General features: G+C 46.9%; 2 protein-coding genes across 6 annotated transcripts in view; one reads left to right on the top strand and one right to left on the bottom strand.

Moving 5' to 3' along the window:
- Positions 1-20,392, top strand: part of pogza (pogo transposable element derived with ZNF domain a) — a 36,219-nt gene that overhangs the window by 5,771 nt on the left and 10,056 nt on the right. For 2 of the 5 annotated variants that reach the window (XM_077506208.1, XM_077506210.1), the window contains exons 1-17: positions 5,964-8,338; positions 8,611-8,723; positions 8,888-8,994; positions 9,198-9,320; positions 12,802-12,873; positions 12,953-13,087; positions 13,455-13,715; positions 13,782-13,858; positions 14,952-15,170; positions 15,254-15,525; positions 17,213-17,370; positions 17,441-17,541; positions 19,216-19,362; positions 19,594-19,728; positions 19,789-19,890; positions 20,084-20,175; positions 20,247-20,390. In XM_077506208.1, the coding sequence (XP_077362334.1) occupies positions 8,138-8,338; positions 8,611-8,723; positions 8,888-8,994; positions 9,198-9,320; positions 12,802-12,873; positions 12,953-13,087; positions 13,455-13,715; positions 13,782-13,858; positions 14,952-15,170; positions 15,254-15,525; positions 17,213-17,370; positions 17,441-17,541; positions 19,216-19,362; positions 19,594-19,728; positions 19,789-19,890; positions 20,084-20,175; positions 20,247-20,390 (2,459 nt within the window). In that variant the 5' untranslated portion in view covers positions 5,964-8,137. The other 3 variants (XM_077506211.1, XM_077506209.1, XM_077506212.1) reach the window with 3 other exon arrangements.
- On the bottom strand, positions 1,129-6,860 carry LOC144007000 (cell adhesion molecule CEACAM20). The gene is made up of 9 exons (XM_077506234.1): positions 6,366-6,860; positions 5,636-5,796; positions 5,420-5,546; positions 5,059-5,337; positions 4,025-4,312; positions 3,385-3,642; positions 3,195-3,312; positions 3,043-3,082; positions 1,129-2,549 (listed from the first exon to the last, which is right to left on the bottom strand). The coding sequence occupies exons 1-8, from the start codon at positions 6,769-6,771 to the stop codon at positions 3,064-3,066; spliced, it is 1,656 nt and encodes a 551-aa protein (XP_077362360.1). The 5' UTR covers positions 6,772-6,860; the 3' UTR covers positions 1,129-2,549; positions 3,043-3,063.

The raw sequence follows: 20,392 nt of genomic DNA, 5'->3' as shown, positions 1-20,392 counted from the left end.
TTGAAATAAAGCACAACAAAACAAACTCGAAAACTAACTTGAATGGAATCAGAATAACATCGAATACTGTGTAGTGGTCAGGAGGTGGTCCTGACGCTTCCTGCTCGGACGGACGGACGGACGCAGGTCCTGATGAAGGATGTGATGATGGTCGTGTGGCGTCCTTGTCAGGAAGTTCACAAGATCCCGCTGGCTCATTAGCATGATTAAGTGCTCATCGAGAGACAAACCTCCTTAGGTTTTGTTTTTGTTTTTTAATTACAGTAATATTGCAGTAATACAGAATATTCATTGTTTTGAATATTTCAAATTGTGATGTATCGTGCTTGTCACCAATTAGAAAGTTGTGACTGAATTATATGGCTGGCCAAGAGAAAGTTAACATCTGCAAAGAAATGGGCGAGGCTCGCGAGTTGGCGAGCAAAACAAATGAACAAAGTTGCTCAAATGGACTTTCAGCTCCAACTGTCCGTCACCAACAAGTTCTCCTTTGACCGCTTGTCATCTTCACTTTGCTTTTTCCGCCGCGCCAAAACGAGAGAGTTTGCTTGTGATTTCGTCGGACTGTCGCGAACGGGAAGACGCGATGAGCAGCTGTCCATCATTGTCACCTTGCTGACGTAAAAAACTAAACGAACTAACTCATGACGGCAAAAATGTCCTTTGGGATGCCAAGTGGATTCACGTTTGAAAGTGTGTCGCATACAAATGACGTCATCAAGCAGCAGCCAATAGAAAAGCACCAAAAGATGACATCGCTCTCGTGCCGTTTTGGAAATATTGCACACATTTCAAAACAAAACTCAATGGAAAAATTGCCAAAGTATAATCGCGCAGCTTCACGCACACGCGCAGAAGACTGCGAGGGAATCGTTTTGAATCGAGTGGGGAAGTGGAAGCTGTTTACCTGTAAAAAGACGCGTGCTGACACGCCACGCAGGAATTTGTGTGTGCGTGCATGATTACAGGGTAGACTAATAGTGCGCGCACACACATTCCATGGTGATTGTGCAGCATGTTGGGACACAAACGTCAAACGTCGACAAACGAGGAACGCATGCAGGTGTTGGCTGGCACACTTTTTTCTTTCTGTTTTTTTGATGGGCTGCTTCAAGCACTCAAACGCACTCGGATTTTATTCTTTTTATTTGATTTGATTAGATTTCCCCCCCACACAAGTAGACAAAAGAAAAACACAAACGACATTTTGCGTGTTCAAAGCTGTTAAAAACAAAAAAAGGCAACATTTGTTGAGCTCGCCACAACACACGTCACGCTAACGAGCTCTAACGAGGTGACCTGCGATGACCTTCAGCTCCACTTTTCACAGAATAAATACTTCAGTGCACACACCTGAAGTCATTTCAGACATTTTAACAAGACAAAAAACAAACACCATAAAAGCTCTTTTTTTTTTTTTTTTACCGCCTAAAAGTCACAGTTGGGCCCCGCCCACCTTGGCCCGGTCCAGACTTGTCCTCACATTCCAGTGTATGCGCGCGCGCGTTTCGACTCCATTTTCATGCAGTCAGAAGGCAAATTTGTCATCCAAATGCTAAACAAGCCGAACGTGCTCTTCCGTATGAGTGGCGGCGGCCATCTTACGTTGCCCGCTTGCTAAGCAGGCCTAACTTGAATCCATTGGAGGTCTTTTCTCTCATCAGTGTGCGCATCTATCACTGATCTATATACATGCCTGGATAGGCGGATGGGCCAAGACTTTTGAGGCGGCCATATTGCTCCACCCGAGAAACGTTTCTCGCCGTACGATCGGATACATTTGCAGTGTCAAACATTTGAGGCAGTATTTGGTAGAAACGGCAGTTTATACATAAACTTCAGATATTTTTGAAATGAAATAATGACAACAGTAATTCAACAAAAGATGCCTCTGCCAAATCCACTAGTGGGGGTCTAAGGAATTGAGCAATAAACGAAAAAGGGGGTCTTCAAAGCGGCACGTTGCATCCACTTATTATTTTTTGAAACTTGTTGAAAAATAGTGACTCCGCCCACCCCACCTCCAGCCTTCTGCTAACTGCCTCCGAGCTGTCGATGTCCCATTAGGACGTATCGTCGATACGGTAGCCTGCTGGCGAGCAGCAAGATGGCTGCCGCGTGACTTCAGCGGCTTGCACCGACGGGCTGTCGGCGATCCAATCGGAACGTCCGCCGTAAATGAGGGAAAATGTGATTTTGGAACGCGCAAAACGATGTCGTCCGTCCGCGCGGCGCCGTTTCCTTGGCGACGGGAGGAATCGCAAATATCGACGGCGTGTTGTGAACGGAGCTGCGGCCATATTGCGCGTGCGGGAGTCGCTGCCGGTGGAGTCGTGGTTGGGGTGGGCGGGGCCGTTGACAAGGCGGTCAGGCGGGACGTGTTGAAGGCGACAAAGACACGAGTGGCGACAAAAGGAGGATGGATGGGAGGAGATTGCGGGCCGGCCCAAGCCAAACGCAAAAAGCGTCCGACTTGCGGCGAGCGCCGTCAGCCGACGTCGCGTCCCGCGTGGAGACGTCACGGGAAAAGCGGCGAGGTCCGGAATCTCCTGCACGCACGCACACACATCATCGCATGCATTCGATTGCGCCCGAGTTGGGTGAGGAGCAACGAGTGGCGTTGCGAGCTTTGCCCACCGCGGGGCGCTCTCACCGGCACCCGCAACCGCTAATCTGACCGGATAGCCGATGCAAGCCACATCTTGCTCCTCCCACTGTATCAAGGAAACGCGAAATGAGAGGTGCCGTCTGTTATATTATATTCATTTATTCTGTTAGAAATAAATCCAGACGTCTCAAGTCTTTTGGCTTACGTTGAACAAATGCTGCTGTTTCGACTCAGTATTGTCTCAAATGTTCCAAAGCGCAAATGGACGTTTCTTGGGAGGAGCAACATGAAAAAGTCTTGGCTATCCAGTCATAGATGGAGATTAGCGGATGCGAGCTCACATGAGTCAAACCTACTCGGAAGCGTCGGATCGGCATCCATTTGAATGGGAACCAAATCAAGGGACGTGCGTGCAGTGCGTGCGAAGGACTTACCAGCCGTGCGCACGACGCTCGCTAGTACGGCGACTCCACCCTAAGCACACAAACGCTAAAGTTGAGCAACGAGCCGACGGGTGTGTACGAAGAGTGCGTGCGTGCGTGCCAGGAATGCCGTCCGGCGGCTTGGATTGTAACGCGCTACTTACGGCACTTTCTGCCTGCAGTACATGACCAGGCCGATGGCCACGCCCAAAGCGGCCAGGATGCCGATGACGATGCCGGCGATGGCGCCGTCCGACAGGCCTTGGTCCAGCGCGCCCTCCTCTGCGCAAGCGACACGCCGTCAGCAACCGCCCATTCGGCCCATTCGGCCCATTCGGGCGCTCGAGCGCTCACCTTTGACGGCCAGGTTATGCGTGTAGGCGGCGTTGGCGCCGGTGACGGCGTTGCGCGCCTGGCAGGTGTAGGCGCCCGTGTTCTTGTAGACGGCCTCGGCGATGGCGTACGTGTCCGTCTTGACGTCGCTCTGCAGCGTGCCGTTGAACTTCCACGTGAAGTCGGCCGGCGGCACCGAGGCGGCCGAGCAGCGGAGGGTGACGCCGTCGCCCACCTCCACCGCGCTCTCGCCCGTCACCGTCACCGACTCGGGGCCGACTGAAAAAGGAGCACAAAAAATACAAATGCAACGATTTGACGGGATTTGACGGGATTTGACGGGTATCGGAGGACCAAACCTGACAGCATTCTAAATAAAATACATGACTCAATAAATAAATGACTAAAAGTGAAAATAAAAAAATATCATTCAAAAATGAAATACAAATGTATTTATGATATGTATTTTTCTATCTATCCATTTTTATTTTCACCTTGAGTCACTGATGTTTATATTTATTGAGAATGTTGTCAGTTTTGGTCCTCCACAAGCACGATCCAAACGCCATTTAAACGCGCTCGACACGCCGTCAAAAGTTGGAGACAGCGAAGTCCGGACGGTCGTCGGTCGGTCGGTCGGTCGGTCGGTCGGCGCACTCACAGTTAACGAGCATGTTGTAGGCGGCCGTCCGTTCGCTGACGGCGTTGGCGAGGCGGCACTCGTAGCGGCCGTTGTCGTCCTTTTGCAGCGGCGCCAGGCGGAGCCAGGAGCCGTCCGGCGCCGCCGTCACGCGCCCGCCGTCGGCCGCCACGGGCCGGCCGTCCTTCAGCCACGCCCGCACGCTGACCTCGCCCGCCGCCGCCCGGCAGCTCAGGTTGGCCGAGCTGTTGCCGGCCAGCAGGACGGCGCCCTCGGGCGGCGTGCTCATCTGCACGTCCGACAGCGCCTCTGGTGGACACGCCACGCAACCACAAACGGTCTCATTAATTGTGATGAATCCAAATTCTAAAATCTGACAATAACAAATCATCATTTGACACCATAACATGCAGAACAGGGATATCATATCATAAATGTCAGTTAGGTGTTTGTTTACCTCGATACGGTCATTGCTAGCATGCTAATCGTGATTGCTAACTCTTTAGCATCGGTTCATTTTCTTGCTGTTTATTAATAATGGAAGATACAATAGAAGAAATAGTATCATGAATATATATATAAGAAAGGGCCATTCAAATTTTTAATGGTAATGAATGATTACAAAATGTTAGATCTCTGCATTATTATGACATTTATTACTGATCAAATTTTGACATGGACGTGGATGTCTATTATTAATTTTATTGACTTAAAAAATGGATAGTGACCATAAATAAAGTAAAAAATTGAAATAAAATAAACAAAAACTATTATTTACTATTATTAAATTACATTTCAAAGTATTTGACATTTTTTAAAGTCAATCATTTTTTTCAGCACGGTAGTGAGAACGTAACATTGCCGTGTAATGTGTGTGCGCTTATTGACACGCACAAAGAAAAGAGTGAAACTCTTCAGGGCACAATTGAAGACCCCCACCGGGAACACCTGTTGAGCAGGTTTCCCAAGCAGTCAAGACGAGGAGGGCGGGGCCACGGCGCACTCGACAAGCGCGCGCCGACTGTGTCAAGATGCGCGCGGTGCATTTGACTCACCCATGACGGCGAAGGAGACGGCGCGCGAGGTCGCCGCCCGCCGCGTCTTGGCGTTGGCGGCCCTGCACGCGTACTGGCTGGCGTGCCGCCACAGGGGGCGCCGCTGCACGGCCTGCAGCGCCAGCACCGGCCCGCTGGCGTCCAGCAGGCTCCCGTTCTGGTACCAGCTGAAGGCGGCGGGCGGGCTGGAGCGCGCCGCGCACGTCAGGTTGAAGTCGGAGCCGGCGCGCACGAACGCCGGCGGCGCCGACGGCGCCACGCTGGCCTCGTCCGGACCGTCTGGACCACAAGGGGAGGCGGGAGCGCCGTCACACGGGATCGGAGACGTCGCCGGGTCACGTGCCGGCCCGGCGCTACTCACAGTGAACGGGCAGGCCGAAGGGGGCGCTCTTTTCCGTCTCCAGCTCGTTGGCGACGCTGCAGAAGACGGGTCGCGTCAGGTCGCTGCGCAGGACGCCGGCGATGGTCAGCCGGCTGCTCGCCTCGCCCTGGCGGGAGAACACCAGCGGGGGTTGACAGGCGGCGGCGGCATGGCGCGGTGCCACGGAGCGGCGCTGAGCGGGCGGCGGCCTCTGACCTCGGCGATGGACAGACGGCCGCCGGGGACCACCGGCTGGCTGCCGTTGAGCCAGACGAACTTGAGGAAGGAACCTTTGGCGGCGCAGGTCAGGACCAGCGTGCTGTTGTGCTCCAGCGCCTCCGCCATGTTGGCGCTCACCGTCACGCTCGACACCGGCTCTGAAACCGGGTCGGCCGACATGTCACCGGGACAACAACAAAACAAGCCGCCGACAGCCGAACCCAAATAAATGAGAGGACACGCCCCCTTGGGGCCGCCGCACCCTCGGCAGGCGGCCGGAGAATCCCGCCCAACGGAAGCCAAAAATGACTAAATCATCACGTTGACATGTCACATGTCGCTTGGACAGTTTGCAAACGATCATCAACTCCAAACCATTTTGCACTTGCTTCGTTTTTTTGCAAAAAAAGCCAAAAGACATGACGGCAAAAACAATTTTTGCCTTTTGGCAGCGTGAAATTGATCCCATTCACGTAACCTGACAGCATATTAGTTTAGAAAGTAGCCAATTTTCAGACTTTCGAAGGTGGCAAAATTGCAAGCAAACTTGTAAATTTGTGACTTTATTTGCAAGAAAAAAAATGCCCTCTAAAAATACGATTTCTCTGTGGCACGCACGTCTTGGATCCAGGAAAAGCATTTTTTTTTTTGACGGAAGTCCACCAAGCCGACGTCCCCGTCGTCCGCCCTCGCGCGCCCCCGGAAGTGTCCCCCGCGCCCCACTCACCGAGCACGCGCACGCGCACCTCGCCGGTCGCGGTCTCGCCGTTCCCGCTGACGACGGTGACGCTGAAGTCTCCGCTGTCGGCCGTCGTGAGCGCGCTCAGCCGCAGCGCGCCGCTGTCGGCGTCCACGGACGCGCGCCCCCGGTAGGGCTCGTTGACCCGCATCGGCCCGTCGCGGCTCAGCGTGGCGACGTGCGTCTGCTGGCGGCCGTCATGGAAGGCCCAGATGACGAACACGTAGTCGGGGGCCTTCAGCAGGGTCGCCAGGGTCACGTTCTTGCCCACCACGGCGTCCACGGGGCCCGGCGACAGGACGTCACCTGAGGCGAGCGAGCGCTTAGCCGACAAGGCGAGCAGGAGCGCGAGGACGGCGCAGGCGCAGGCGCAGGTGCAGGTGGTCGCCGTCATGGTCGTCGTCTTGGAGCTGAGAAGGGAAAAATGCAGAGGCAGGTACAGGACACACCCAGGCAGGCAGGCAGGCAGGCAAGCCAGGTGAGGTCGCGCCTGCGCACTCCGCAGAGGAGGAGGAGGAGGAGGCGGGGCCTCGCGCCAGTGACTCATTGACAAATTGTTGCGCGCTGACGAACACAACACAAGACAAGTCGTCAACTTTGACCTCACTTTTGCGACATGGTGTAGGTCGCCAAGTTGGCCGCTAGGTGTCACCGGCGTGCTGATCTGGATGAATTTGCAGTTCGCAGCCTTTCGGAAACTGATGAATTGCATCCGTTGATCATCTTCATTCATTTACATACCCGAGACCAAATGATTGATATCATTTCATATTACTAGAAGGCACTTTGAAATATTATACTGCAATAGTCAGTATTTATTGCACAAAAAAAAGCTACCAATTAAATGCTGTCAACAAATATTTGAAAAGAACAAATAATGTTCGCTATTCCGAACTGGATCGATCATGGAGTGATCACGTGACGGAGCACGGCTGGAGTCAACAGAAAAAACAATGACTCAAAAACGCCTGTAGAGGGAGACAAAGCAACACAAACTATAAGCACCTCCAACAGTTAGCTTGAAAAAATAAAAATCCATTTCAATAAAGCTTTGAAAGAAACCATTCGTAAAGAATGCAAATCAACTTAATTCAGTGCTGGAGTCGAAATCCAAAATTGAACGTGATGCTCCGTCGTCGGAACAGTTGATGACCACTAGAGGGAGCCCAAGTGGACAGTTTCAAAGAAAAGGAATTTTCCACCTTTTTGTCCTTTTTTAATTTCTTTATTTTTTTTTTTAATTTATCGCTGTTCCTGTGCTTATTTTCAAAACAACATTTCCATTTTTATGTTTGAGGTGAAAGACTGCCTAAACGTGAAATGATCACATGAAAGGAAACCAAATCAAAACTGAATCATCACTTTTCTGTTGCTTTTGGAGAAAGCATCAAGAATTTGAAATTATTAATAAAATAATGAATGAAGATATTAATTCAATGATATAATATTGGGCATTAATAATAATTATAAGAAAATATTTGTATATATATATACGAATTTTTTTGACTCTATGAGAAGATGAATAATTTTAATGTGTGTTCGAGGAGATGTTTAGTTTAATGGCTATTTAACTCCGCCCCCCAAACGGGCATTGACCAATCATACATTCTAGCAACGGTTGCTATGCACGTCAAGTTCGTCAAGCCGTACTCAGCTGTCGTCGTCTGATTGATTTTACTTGGTGGATACCGAGCCTGCTCACCAGCATAAAACTTGACGGAAGAAGAGGAACAACTTTCAACAAGCTGCGGACCGCCAAAATGGTGAAGCGGTGTTCCTATGGCGGATGTCGGTCCGACACGAGGTACCCAAAGAGTTTGTCTGGGGGAGTCCAGTTCTTTCCCTTTCCAAAGCCCAAAACCAAATTGGACCAGTGCCTACAATGGATTCAACAATGCGGAAGACCTCCGTCCCAGCTCCATGTCTCGAAAATAAACAAGCATACGTACGTGTGTTCAAAGGTAAGACGATGCTAACTGCTAAGCTGGAGTGTACTTTGATATCTGCTGTCACAAAACGGGATATTCAAGTTATTGTAGTTAGTTACTATTGACGACTAATATATATTACTAGAATGCCTTTGCTATCCAAGTTAAGTTTGAATGTTAGTTGACTTCATGTCTTCTGTTCACTTTTGCATTTGTATGAATGTTGTTGGGAGCTCAAATTCACACATTGCTTTGTCAATTTTAATAAGCACCTGGAGCTTATGTTGTTTTCCATTTCCATGCAGCATTTTGTGAACGGACAGCCGTCTCCGGAGTATCCCAACCCTGTGCTCGCTGTACAAGTGTCGAACCAGACAAGGGAGCAGCTCGGAGGCGGTCCAAAGCCACCCGAAAAACGGTACACTTCACACGAGAATCTTATCTTGCCAGTATTTGAGTTGAAATGCAAGTCAAATAATATTCAAATACATGTTAACAGCTTGTTAGACACGAGAGTAGCAGATCAATTGACAATTTTTGATTGCATGATGCATGATATTCATTTGCAAAAAATGTGTACAGATGCAGACTCCATGTGCAGGACGTCTCCAGGTCCGTTTCAGCTGCGGATGCTGAAACCTCCAGCACTGATCATGTAGCAGAGACTGAACAGTATCTGGTTGACAGTGGTGAGCGATGCACATTTTTTTCAGAGATGTTTAAGACAGGGGATGTAACTTTCTCCATACAATCATTCTCGTCATAAATGAAGACGTGCAAAGAAATGCTAGCTGTAGAACAAATGTGCCTATTTATTTCAAATGCATGTAATATAGTAGTCGAAGAAAAACGCATCAAGTTTGTTCCCATTTTTTTTTTGTATTCTTTCTAGGTGGTAGTCTTCTTCACATTTCACAAAACAATCACACCATGGCACACCAAGCTGCCCCATTATTTGATCATGGTAGGCATGACTGTCTTTTCCGTGACAGATGCCATCTGCCTGCTTGTAAAGGTATGAACACGCCAGAGAAGTGAAAACATCTCAAAGCTAAACAAAATAGAATCAATAGTATCATTGAAAGAAAAGAGAAAAGGATAACACAAAATCATATAAATAGATGATAAAGTTTGCAATAGGTTTTGACAGTTTTCGGACACAAACAACCAGACAATGACAAAAAAAAACATTTCTCATGGATACAAAAAAAAAATCCATTACATTTAGACTTATGAATGTAAAACTTGGCTAGAACAATCATAAGATTTATCAACTAAAACTGTGTATAGACATTCTTATCAGATTCCAATATAGCAAATATTATCGGCATTGGTGACGATGCAAGGCTTGACGTCAGGACGTATCATGTGACCCCTGAGCCGCTAGCTTGAAGTGAACGTGGATCTCGTACCAAAGACATTCTCGCACGTATTTCTCAGTACATGATTTGGTGACTGCACATTTTCGTATCCGCATTTTTCACACGTTTTCTTGACCTGGTGGCACCTGGCGATATTTGCTAACTCCGTCCACAAACCGATGGAAGTGCTAGCTCAACTGACTAACTGGCTCGCAAGCAAAGGGAATGCACAACTCCACCGAAGATGTTGAAAAATACAATCGACATGAATTTGAATTGATATATTCTTCTTCTTTTTCATTCCCCCACCAAGTGTTGACATTCTTTCCTATAGTGCTCAGCACATCTCCTAAATTGGTTTGGTTTGGCAAAATGAAAAACAAAGCAACCCTTACTTGAAACCAGTAAATTCTCATTTTATGCATACATATTGTGTATTAATGTGTTTAATCTTTTGAATATATCATTTACTCACAAGTCACATTGTGGTATTTTCTAAATCTAATCTGGGTTCAACTTTTCTTTTCTTTTCTTTTTTTTAATACATATGACAATGATGGAAATAATTGTTACTCCACAATTGAATACAAAAAACACAAGAAATCTTTTTGACTTTGTGATTCTTTTCATTAATACAACGTTCATAGGAAAACATTAAAAATGATAGCTAAGGACGGTTAGCATTTGCTAACTTAGTTGCACATTGTTTTACTCCTGCTGAAAAGGTTCCATCAGCCGTGGGACTATGAGGTTTCTGTTTTTGCACTTTATGATTTATTATTATTATTATTATTATCATCATCGAAGAACTGGTTCGTCTAACAGTGACTGAACATTTTAATACGACTTGGAAATGACAAACGCCATTCAAGTCAACATGCTAATGACGTCATTCGGGACTTGTTTACAGTATTCCAAAGTGACGTTGTACACAAGCGCACTTTTTTAGCCACTTGTACACGCATTTATAAGTTAGGCAATTTGTTTTAATCGGTAGGATCGGTTGAAGATAACGTTCGTTCTCATCGGGACGATCATTTCAGAGTAGACTTGTGTTCGCCGAGCTTCCGATGCTAATAATATCCATCCGCCCGGCATAAATACAGGAGGGGCGGAAGGATACACACACACACAGCATTCGTAATAATAACGCGTATGAAATGAAAGCAACTGAGAGTATACACGTATATTTGTGCATGATCACGCTTTGATCACTTACTAGGTTTAGTTCGTGAATAACAGATCATAACAATAAGCTTTACCCTCGCACTTATAGTTACCCATGTGATTTACGCCTCCGCTAACCACGTGGATTGTACTAAACTCTTCCAAAAATACGAGGCTAAATACACTTTTCACCACTTGAGTAGGTGGCAATATTAGCTATATATATAAAGTCATTGTTTTATCGGTTGAGGATAAACATTTGTTTTCATCAGGGGGATAAATGAAGAGTTGACTGGTGACTAACTGTTAGCATAGCTTGCAAAGCTAACAATATCCCTCCGCCAGGACAGCGTGCTCGAACGTGCAGTATACAGCATGACTTGAGGGGTGGAAGGATACACGAGAGGCAGTAGCCGCATCACACGACTGAAAACGCACACATCGTGTCTCTCTCGGCTAGCAGATAGTCAAAGCTGTTTCTTGCTGGTTTCTTGAGGAAGACGACACTTTACGGTTACACTTTTAGTCCGCGAAGTGTTTTTCGAAGACTGTAAAGGCACACAAAAGGTAAGAGAATTTGTGAGTAACTTTTTTTGAAACGCCGCTTTTGCGGAGTTATCGGCAGCATTGGTGGATTCGAGATGCCGGGCTAGCTCGATAGCATGTTAGCATCTGTGGATTGAGAAGGAGGAGGGGGAGCGGGCGGCCTGGGAGAGTCCCACCACCGAACACTTTGGACACAATCATTCGGAAAGTAGCACAACGGGCATGAGTCAACAAGAAATGTAACGGATAATGTTGAAAGAAAAGCCTTGTGCTTGCAACTTTTTGTGTCATTTCACAGCTCAGGCTGGTGACGTCACCAACGGAGACTAATTAGCCTTCAGTTTGAATTCCAACCGTGACTTATCTTCATATTACTGGCATGTCAGAAATAGCAAGTCCCACATTCAATTGAAAGTTCATTTAGCTACAGTACATGTGTCAAATTTCCAAGATGAGTTGATGTAAAGTGTTGTCAGACATCTTTCAAGACCGTTCAAGTGAACTTAACTTAATTTTTCACCGTGACAAACATTCGGAAAGCGACGAATCTTTCCAACTGGTAAAGCAAAATTGATGCACCCATTTCTGGAGTATTTTTATTTATTTATTTTTAGCAAATTTTTCAACACAGAACCAGACGACATTGAATAACAATGGCTTTAAAGTAGTTGTGGAAAAATAATGTTCACCAGACAAACAGAATTTGCAGGTTAAAACAAACAAACAAACAAAGGCATGCTTTATTTAATTAGCCATTTTCAGCAGTAAAAAAGTGAATATTTTGTCAATATTGGGGATAGCCCAATTATCAGCACCGATATTAAGCATTTTGATGAATATCGGCATCGGCCATTTTGAAGAATCATATGGCCGATAATTGATCCATTAAGAAAATAAAACTAAGATAAGTAAAATAATAATAATAATACTTGAGATATTTAAAATTTTTGAAATACTTTATTTTAGTGTGGAAAACAATTGTTTTTATTGAACTTTTGAAAACATGCGACTGCTCCTGGGAGATCCCGGAAACTTGTTTATTGACTAAGATTAAAAAATAATCAATCAATAAACATATGCTTTAACCCCCCCCCCCCCCCCCCCCCCCAAAAAAAAAAAATTAAAGTTGGAGTTTGTATTTTCCCAAAATTTTAATACCAATATTTTCCCTTTTTTAGTGAAAAAAAATATCTGCTCCAAATATCAGTTATTGGGCGTCCTTGACGACTAATAATCAGCATCGGTATCGGCACTGAAAAAAAAAAAAGTTTATTTTTGCCACTTGTTGACTGAAAATGGCGTCCAAGGCTCGGGTTAACAGCCAATCGCGGCTCAGCTTGCAAATGTCACATGACCAAAAGCTAGAAAATGCGACGTGATTGGCTGTATCCGACTTTCCACTTGTCCCTGTCGTTGGCGAAGGTCTCGTGCCGATGGCCGCCACTTTCCACGTGCCGATGGAGTTTGAAGAGGAGTCGCCGCCGCACGACGAAGGTGAACTTTGCCGACATTTGGCGTCGTCATCAAGTCAGCAATATGTAATGCGTGTTTTCATGTTTGCTTGGGATGGAAGACGAGGATGCCGATGAGGAAGAGGAAGCAGGCCCGCCGGCGAGCGTCGGCCACCCTGCCGTCTTCCGTGTCCAGTCATCAGGCGATCGTCTCGGCTTCGCGGTGAACGGTCGCCGCGTCCGTCTGCCGCCCGCAGGTCAGCGCGCGCGTCGCCGCGCTTGCCTCTTGGCAACCATTTTGCTTTCAGCCTCACGAAAAGTCTGCTTTACGTGTTGGAAACTCAGGTTCAGTGTCACGGAAATGCTTTTTTTGCGCATTCCCTGTGGAGCACCGACAAGTTGAAATTGTGAAAAACTGCCATGGAAACGCACCTTATGTTTGAATACAAAAAGTTTGTACTGATTTAATTTTGGCTTGCCAATTGAAAACGAAAGCACGAACTATATTCCGATTGAGAGCCGACATGAAATCGGAAGACGTTCCGAGCGGGTGGGGGGGATCGAGCGGCTCGTCGCTGGGGTTGCCGTGGCAACGTTCCAACGTCCTGCTCCACCTCCCCGCAGGGGGCGCTACCGAGCTGAAGCTGCACTTCCACCCCGCCGGCTCGTCCAGCGGCTTCGTCAGCGTCCGCGCGGTGCCGGCGCCGCCCCCCTCCGACCCCGCCCCCATCATCACGGGCGTGGTCTCGGGTCGGGCCGCCCGCCAAGTTTTCCAGGCGCACCAGGAGAGCAGCGTTAATACCCACAAGCCTCAGCAGCTGCATCCGGCAACGCCCAAGGACGCCGCCAGGCCGGAAGTTGCCACCAAGCGATATATTCCCAAAGGTTTGCAAACGGTCTCCCAACAGGAAAAGCACACACGGGACTGACACTCGCTCGCGGTGTGTTCAGGTCCGGCTCGGCCTTTCAAGTGCGCGCTCTGCTCGTCGCAGTACAAACTGGTCACGGAGCTGCGAGGATTCATTTGCGTAAGTTGGAAGCACCCACAGCAACGCCTTTCCACCTGTTTTTGTTTCCAATCGGCCTCAATCCAACGTTAATTTTGTCTTCAGAAATTTCAACAAAGGTAGGAAAGGGATGCCTTTCCATTTCTGTAACTCTGCGCTGAGGAAATCGCAATGTCCCGTTCACTGCTGAGCTGTTCCGAGAACAGGCCCGTGGCCTACGTAGCAAAAAAAAAAAAGCGTCCACTGGATAGCTGATAGACCACGCCCGCCCGTGCAAGCCATTCAAGTCACGGGGCGGCCATCTTGCTACTCCTATCTCGCCACAGACTACTGTATAAACGGGAGGTGTCAAACTGCATTCCTCGTGGGCCGCAGTGCTGCAGCTTTTCGAGGTGTCTCTATACTCCAACGCACCCCATTTAATGATCAGGCTCCTGCAGAGCTTGCTGATGAGCTTAAATAGGAGTCGGCTGTGTTGAAAGTGTTCCCACTTTTTCTTCCTCGTTGAAGCTCACGGACACGCGGCCCCCCTCTCTCCCTCCCCCCACGCTCGCGTCATCCTCGCATATTAGTGGCAAGCAAACAATTAACTGTAAGTGGCTCGTCAAGCTCTAGAACCAGCAAAAAAGAAAAAAAGAGGACACATGCTCACTGAACATGCACGCTTGAACTTCATAGCAGAAGCTCCCCCCTTCTTTTCATGGATCCTTCCACCAATGACCTCATTCACAGTACAAAATACATCCCCAAAGATAGCAATGTGAAAAGTAATCAATCATCCTCCCACACAGAAAGAGATAAAGATCAAATATTCTCTCGCTTCCAGTGTTAATGTCATGAATTTTATGGCGACAAACGCTTGTTACGGTTCAGGATGAAAAATTCATATATTGGCCGCATCAATGTAAATGCCGCAGGGTTGAAAGCGTGAGGAAAAAAGTGGCAGCTTATAGTCCGGTAATTGACTCAATTGTGCAAGCAGCCAATCGTCGTCAAGCAGCAAACTGCTCATTGGCCCGTGCCTGCAAGAGGCCCGCCCGCCTGGCGCCATGCCACGCAGACGGCGACCTCAACCTGAAACGTGACCATGTCGTCGTGACTTCCTCCCCGCCAGCTGTGCAGTCCCGTGGTGGCCGAGAGCGTCAACAAGCTGAAGACGATCCGGAAGAAGAAGAACGTCAAGAAGCGGCTGAAAATCAAAGCCAAGATGCTCATCAAAGAGGCGGCGGCGGGAAAAGAGTTGTCAGCGCCAGTCAGAGGCGAGTTGGCGGTCGGCAACCAGCTGGCGCTGGGCAACCGCTCGTCGTCCGCCAAAGAGTCGCCGCCGCCCGGCGTGAGTCCCGCCCACCCGCCCGTCCATCCGTGCCAACACCCGGCATGGCCGCCGCCATCCGCGCGACCTCATTTCTCTTTTAGTTTCTCAAGGTCAACTCCGCCTCTTCCCCGCCTCCGCCCGCCGTCGCCCCGCCTCCAGGACGCCCGCCGGCGCCCGCTCGCCTCCTGGGCTCCTCCCCGCAGCTCGCCCGGGCCGAGCCCGAGCGCGGCAAGCTGGTCATCATGGCGGACGACTTCTACTACGGCTGCGACCCCGGACGCGGCGCCGTCAGCGAGCGCGTGGACAACCACGGCAGGCACGCCGGACCCTTCCACTGCCTCTACTGCACCAACACCCTCCAAAACAACATACAGTAAGAAACCACACACAATCGCCTCTTTCGGGATCCACCATATAGCCCAAAACATCCACAACGCCGTATTGGCCCATGCAAGATGCATATCATGCAAGATGCATATCGCATATTGCATGCAATAAGTGTACTGAACTAAAATGTGCACCGCCATCCAATAGTTGAACATTATCGAGAGGTCATTACAATTCACAAAGAATATATTGAGTTTGATTATTTTGCTGCATAAAAAATGTTCTTCCCTCATTGGGTAATAAAAATGTCTTTCCTTTAGGTCCAATGTTAAACATCACAATATCTATTACTATATTCAGGAATTATATTGCATGATTTTTCCAATATCGTGCAACCCGAGTCGAAATCGTTCCAAATTTTCTCCGATTTCTGCCAACCTCCCATGAGAGTTGATGTGATTATATTTATGCTGGATCAAAATTCGACTTTCATCAGCATCCGCTTTTACTTTTCAAAATAATGTTGACTGATTTTCTGTCGGCTGTTGAGGACCAAACCAGAGACCGAATGGCGTTTTCTGCGCTGATCATTTCATGTTTGCAATCTACACAAATTAGGGGTGTTTTTAAAAAAAAAAAAAAAAAAGACTCGGCAATATTACAGCGCGTGATTCTCGAATCGATTCAATTTTTAAACATCCATTTTTGATGGAAAAATGTTCAACAAAACGAAGAAGACTCTTGAGCGCTGTTTGACTTGTGGAAGACATTTACCTGACTCACATTTGCATACGTTTCGATGAAAAATGTCGATTATATCTTCGGTTTTAACCTTTTTAAAACGCATTTTATGTTTTGACTTTTTGAAGCACAATTTGTGAGGAATATTAACTCATTCACTCGCCACCATTTTGACAGAAGCAACCCCCTTCGCTCCCGCTGGCTGTTTTACTGGATTTTGACACATTTTTGCAAGGCCCACAGAATATATAATAACAATATCAAAACATGGAATCTACTAGGGGTGTGAATTGCCTAGTACCTGACGATTCGATTCGTATCACGATTCACAGGTCACGATTCGATTCGATACCGATTAATCCCGATACGAATGGTCACGATTCGATACCGATTAATCCCGATACGAATTTATAAGTCGATTGTTGCGATTTTTTTCCATTCAAATTTAGAAAATACTATCAGTAAATTTGTACATGTACACTGTAAGATTTGTATGAATATATTTATCTAAAACTTGAGGCTTATAACCGTGAGCCACTGTACACAAACAGTTTGCAATCTGTTTCACATTTGAACAGCATTAAAATAAAAATATTAAGGATTAATGTGCCGTTCATATAACATTCTTCCATGCTCAAGGTGTGAATCCTAAAAAAAAAAAAAAAAAAAAAAAAATCGATTCTGCCGATTATTGAATCGATTCGAGAATCGCGCGATGTAGTATCGCGATATATCGCCGAATCGATTTTTTTTAACACCCCTAGAATCTACCAAAGGAAAGATTAAGATTCGTGTTTGCGTTTCAAAGCCTTCTGTATGCGCTAGCTTAAAAAGGTATAAATATGTTTTTTGGGAGTGAAGGGCAAAGTATTAAAAAACGTATTTATGCGTTTTTGGCTTTGAATGAGTAAATATTGTCAATATGTGGAATTGTCACGTGTGGATATGCGGATCAAGTTTGTAATTGTCAAGCGGTTGTTGTCGTCGCGCAGGCTGATGCGTCACCTGAAGACGCACGCGGCCGCCATGTTGGAAGAGGACGGCCACGTGTCGTCGACGTGCGTTTGCCCTCACTGCTTCCGCCGCTTCGGCTCTCCCTTCCGACTTGAGCAACACGTGGAGGAGGTGCACACGCAGCGCGTGTCCAGCGGTCAGTAACGCGCGCGCGGTCAACGGCGTCGGCCGGCGTGTGTCAAACGCCTTTTTTGTTTGCGTGCCAGCCAAGTGTGAGATCTGCGAAGTCTATTTGGGCACGGAGCCGTCCTTCCTGCAACACATGAAGTACACGCACAAGGCCGGAGAGATGCCGTACGTCTGCCAGGTGAGCGGACGCTTTTCTTTTCCTTTTCACGAGGACAGCGCGACGATACTTCGATATCGCCACACTTTATCTCCCGATAGGTTATTAATAACATCTACGCAAGTATCGCAATATTTGTAGTTAATAACCAGACACTATAACGGCTCCCATTGTTCATGACTTATTGAGCAATTACTCCTCATGATGGACGCAAGTCTAAGGCGAAGAAGACGACTCATCAGCTTAGTTTTTATTTTTCTTATTATTATTATTAATTGTAGTAGTAGTAGTGTGTGTGTGTGTATATATGTGTGTATATGTATGTATGTATATATATATATGTGTATATGTATATATACAGTGATACCTCGGCTGACGAACGCTTCAGCTCACGAACTTTTCGCCTCACGAACATTCAATTTGCGAGACGAACTAGTTTTCGGCGGACGAACCAAACCGCGCGGTCGAACAGCACCACGGTGGCGGCCACGAGAAGCTGACGCACGCTCACGGCGTCCCGGTTCGTCACCCACTTTCTTTTAGTGCGGACGCGGTTTGTGTTTGAGAGACATTTTGAGTGTACTTTTGCTATGATGGGAGCGAAAAAGACCCCACCACAGGCTCGTGTTAAGCCGAATGCTTACCAGCGAGGGACGGCCATTCGGCGGCGCGTTTGCATTGTCGTCGATGGAGTTGGCGCCACTAAAAAAAGCGAAAGTGCCATCACGTACCTCAAAAAAGGAGAAAATCGGGCCACGGCTGTTTAGTCCCAGGAAAGAGGTGAAAGTAGTTGGCGGTGCTCACTTTTTGTTGACTCGCTAAACGTAAAAAGTGCGAATGAGCGACAACCGTTCCATAAACACTCCACGCGGTGAAACGCTCGCGAATGAAGTAAGTCTACCATTGCTACTATCCTTAAGAACTACCATCACAAAGTAAAATAAAACCACTTTATTATACAGTAGAATTTATTTCTTTAATTACAATACAATAGCACATTTATTATACATAAAATAAGGTCTATTTTTGTGTAGTTTTAAGGCTTATTTAGTAGAAAATTATGTTTTATAGGGACCTGGGAATGGATTATTCTCATTTTAATGGTTTCTTATGGGAAATAAATGTTGGGAAGAAGAACTTTTGTGTATATATGTGTGTATATATATATATATATATGTATGTATGTGTATATATATATATATATATATATGTATGTATGTGTATATATATATATATATATATATATATATATATATATATATATATATAATGCTATATAGTTTTGTAAACGTAAAATGTAGTTTCAGTTAGTTTAAAAAAAGTTTCCGTTTTTATTTTATTTTGTGAGCGAAATTTTTTTGAATTTTATTTTTTTTGTTGACACACCCAAATGAATTTTTTAAATGGATGATCCCATCAGTATTTTTGAATTTTAATATTTTTTTATCAAATAATTAAAATGAATTAATTTATTTGTATTTAATTTGTTTAATGTAATTTAATTTAATAAAAAATAGTCAATCAGTATTTTTTTGTTTAATTTTAATACATTTGTATGAAATGATTTAATTTATTTTAATGAAATGTAGTAATAATAATAATAAATCAATATTTGTAAGTTGTTCAATAGGATTTGCTTTGCTGAGATTGCTCCATATTGTAAAGCCAAACTTGATTGGTGATTGTGTGTGTCAGGTGTGCGACTTCAGGTCGTCGTTCTACTCGGACGTGTGGAGCCACTTTGAGGAGTTCCACGGCAACACCAACAACCTGATGTGTCCGTACTGCCTCAAGGTCCTCCGCAGCGGCTTCTGCTACATGCAGCATTTTGCCAAGCATCAGGTGACGACGCCGTCGCTTGCCCCCCCCCCAAAGCACTAGGGGGCGCCCTACACGCACCCTTCAAGTCTACGGCTAGCGGCTGCCACAGAGTGCTAACAGGCTAACGTTCAAACAGTGCTCATCTGACCGCTAACCCATGCTAGCTAAACTTGCTAGCTCGTGGCTGTTTTTGTCATTATTATTATTATTATTATTATATATGTCAACAAATGTGTGTATGTGTTTGTTCAGAGAAAGTTTGTGTTGAGCTGCAAGAAGTGCCGTCTCCACTTCCTGTACGTGAAAGAGCGCCAGCAGCATTCCCACCTGCACCACCGCACGCACGTCACGCCCACGCAGCTCACCGGCCTCAAGCCGGGCACCAAGGTACGACGACCGAGTCGGTCGGTCAGTCAGTCAGCCCGTCACACGCGCGCACCTTTGCAGGTGACCGTCAGGACGTACTCGGTGGTGGCAGGAGCCAAACGCGAGGCGGCGGCGACGCCGATGGCGATGGCGATGGTGCGTCCGCCTGTGACGGCGTGTAAGGTGAGTTGTGATCCAGTCATTCATGCAGGTCTGCAACAAGTCACTTGGAGGTCAGAGGTGAAAAAAAAAATAGATGGAAATATATAGATTATTTATTTTTTTTTACAGTTTTTTTTTGTTTTTGTTTTTTTGTTTTGAATGAATTGCACGCTGGTCAAGTGTTGCGTTGACAGTTGTTGTTCATGGCCGACAGGTGGTCAATGTTGAGGCGGCGCTGCCCTTGCCCAGAGTTCCCCAAATGAAAACCAGGGAGAGTTTAGCGCACCTGTTGACCAACTTGAGCAGGTATACATACGCACGTGCACGCACGCACGCTATTTGTCTGTTGACTTTTTCTTTTTTTTTGAATTGGCCAGCGAGGACGCCGCCGGTCGCCGCCGCTGCGTGGAGTGCCTGAAGCTCGTGCGCACGCTGAGCGCTCACTTCCCGTCGCGCGTGCGCTGCTCGCTCTGCGCCTTCGCCACCTGCTGCTCCGCCGCCTACGCCAACCACATGATCAAGT

This window comes from Festucalex cinctus, chromosome 19, assembly GCF_051991245.1.
Source record: "Festucalex cinctus isolate MCC-2025b chromosome 19, RoL_Fcin_1.0, whole genome shotgun sequence".
In the NCBI taxonomy this organism is placed as follows: domain Eukaryota; kingdom Metazoa; phylum Chordata; class Actinopteri; order Syngnathiformes; family Syngnathidae; genus Festucalex; species Festucalex cinctus.
This window is presented reverse-complemented; position numbering and strand designations above follow the sequence as displayed.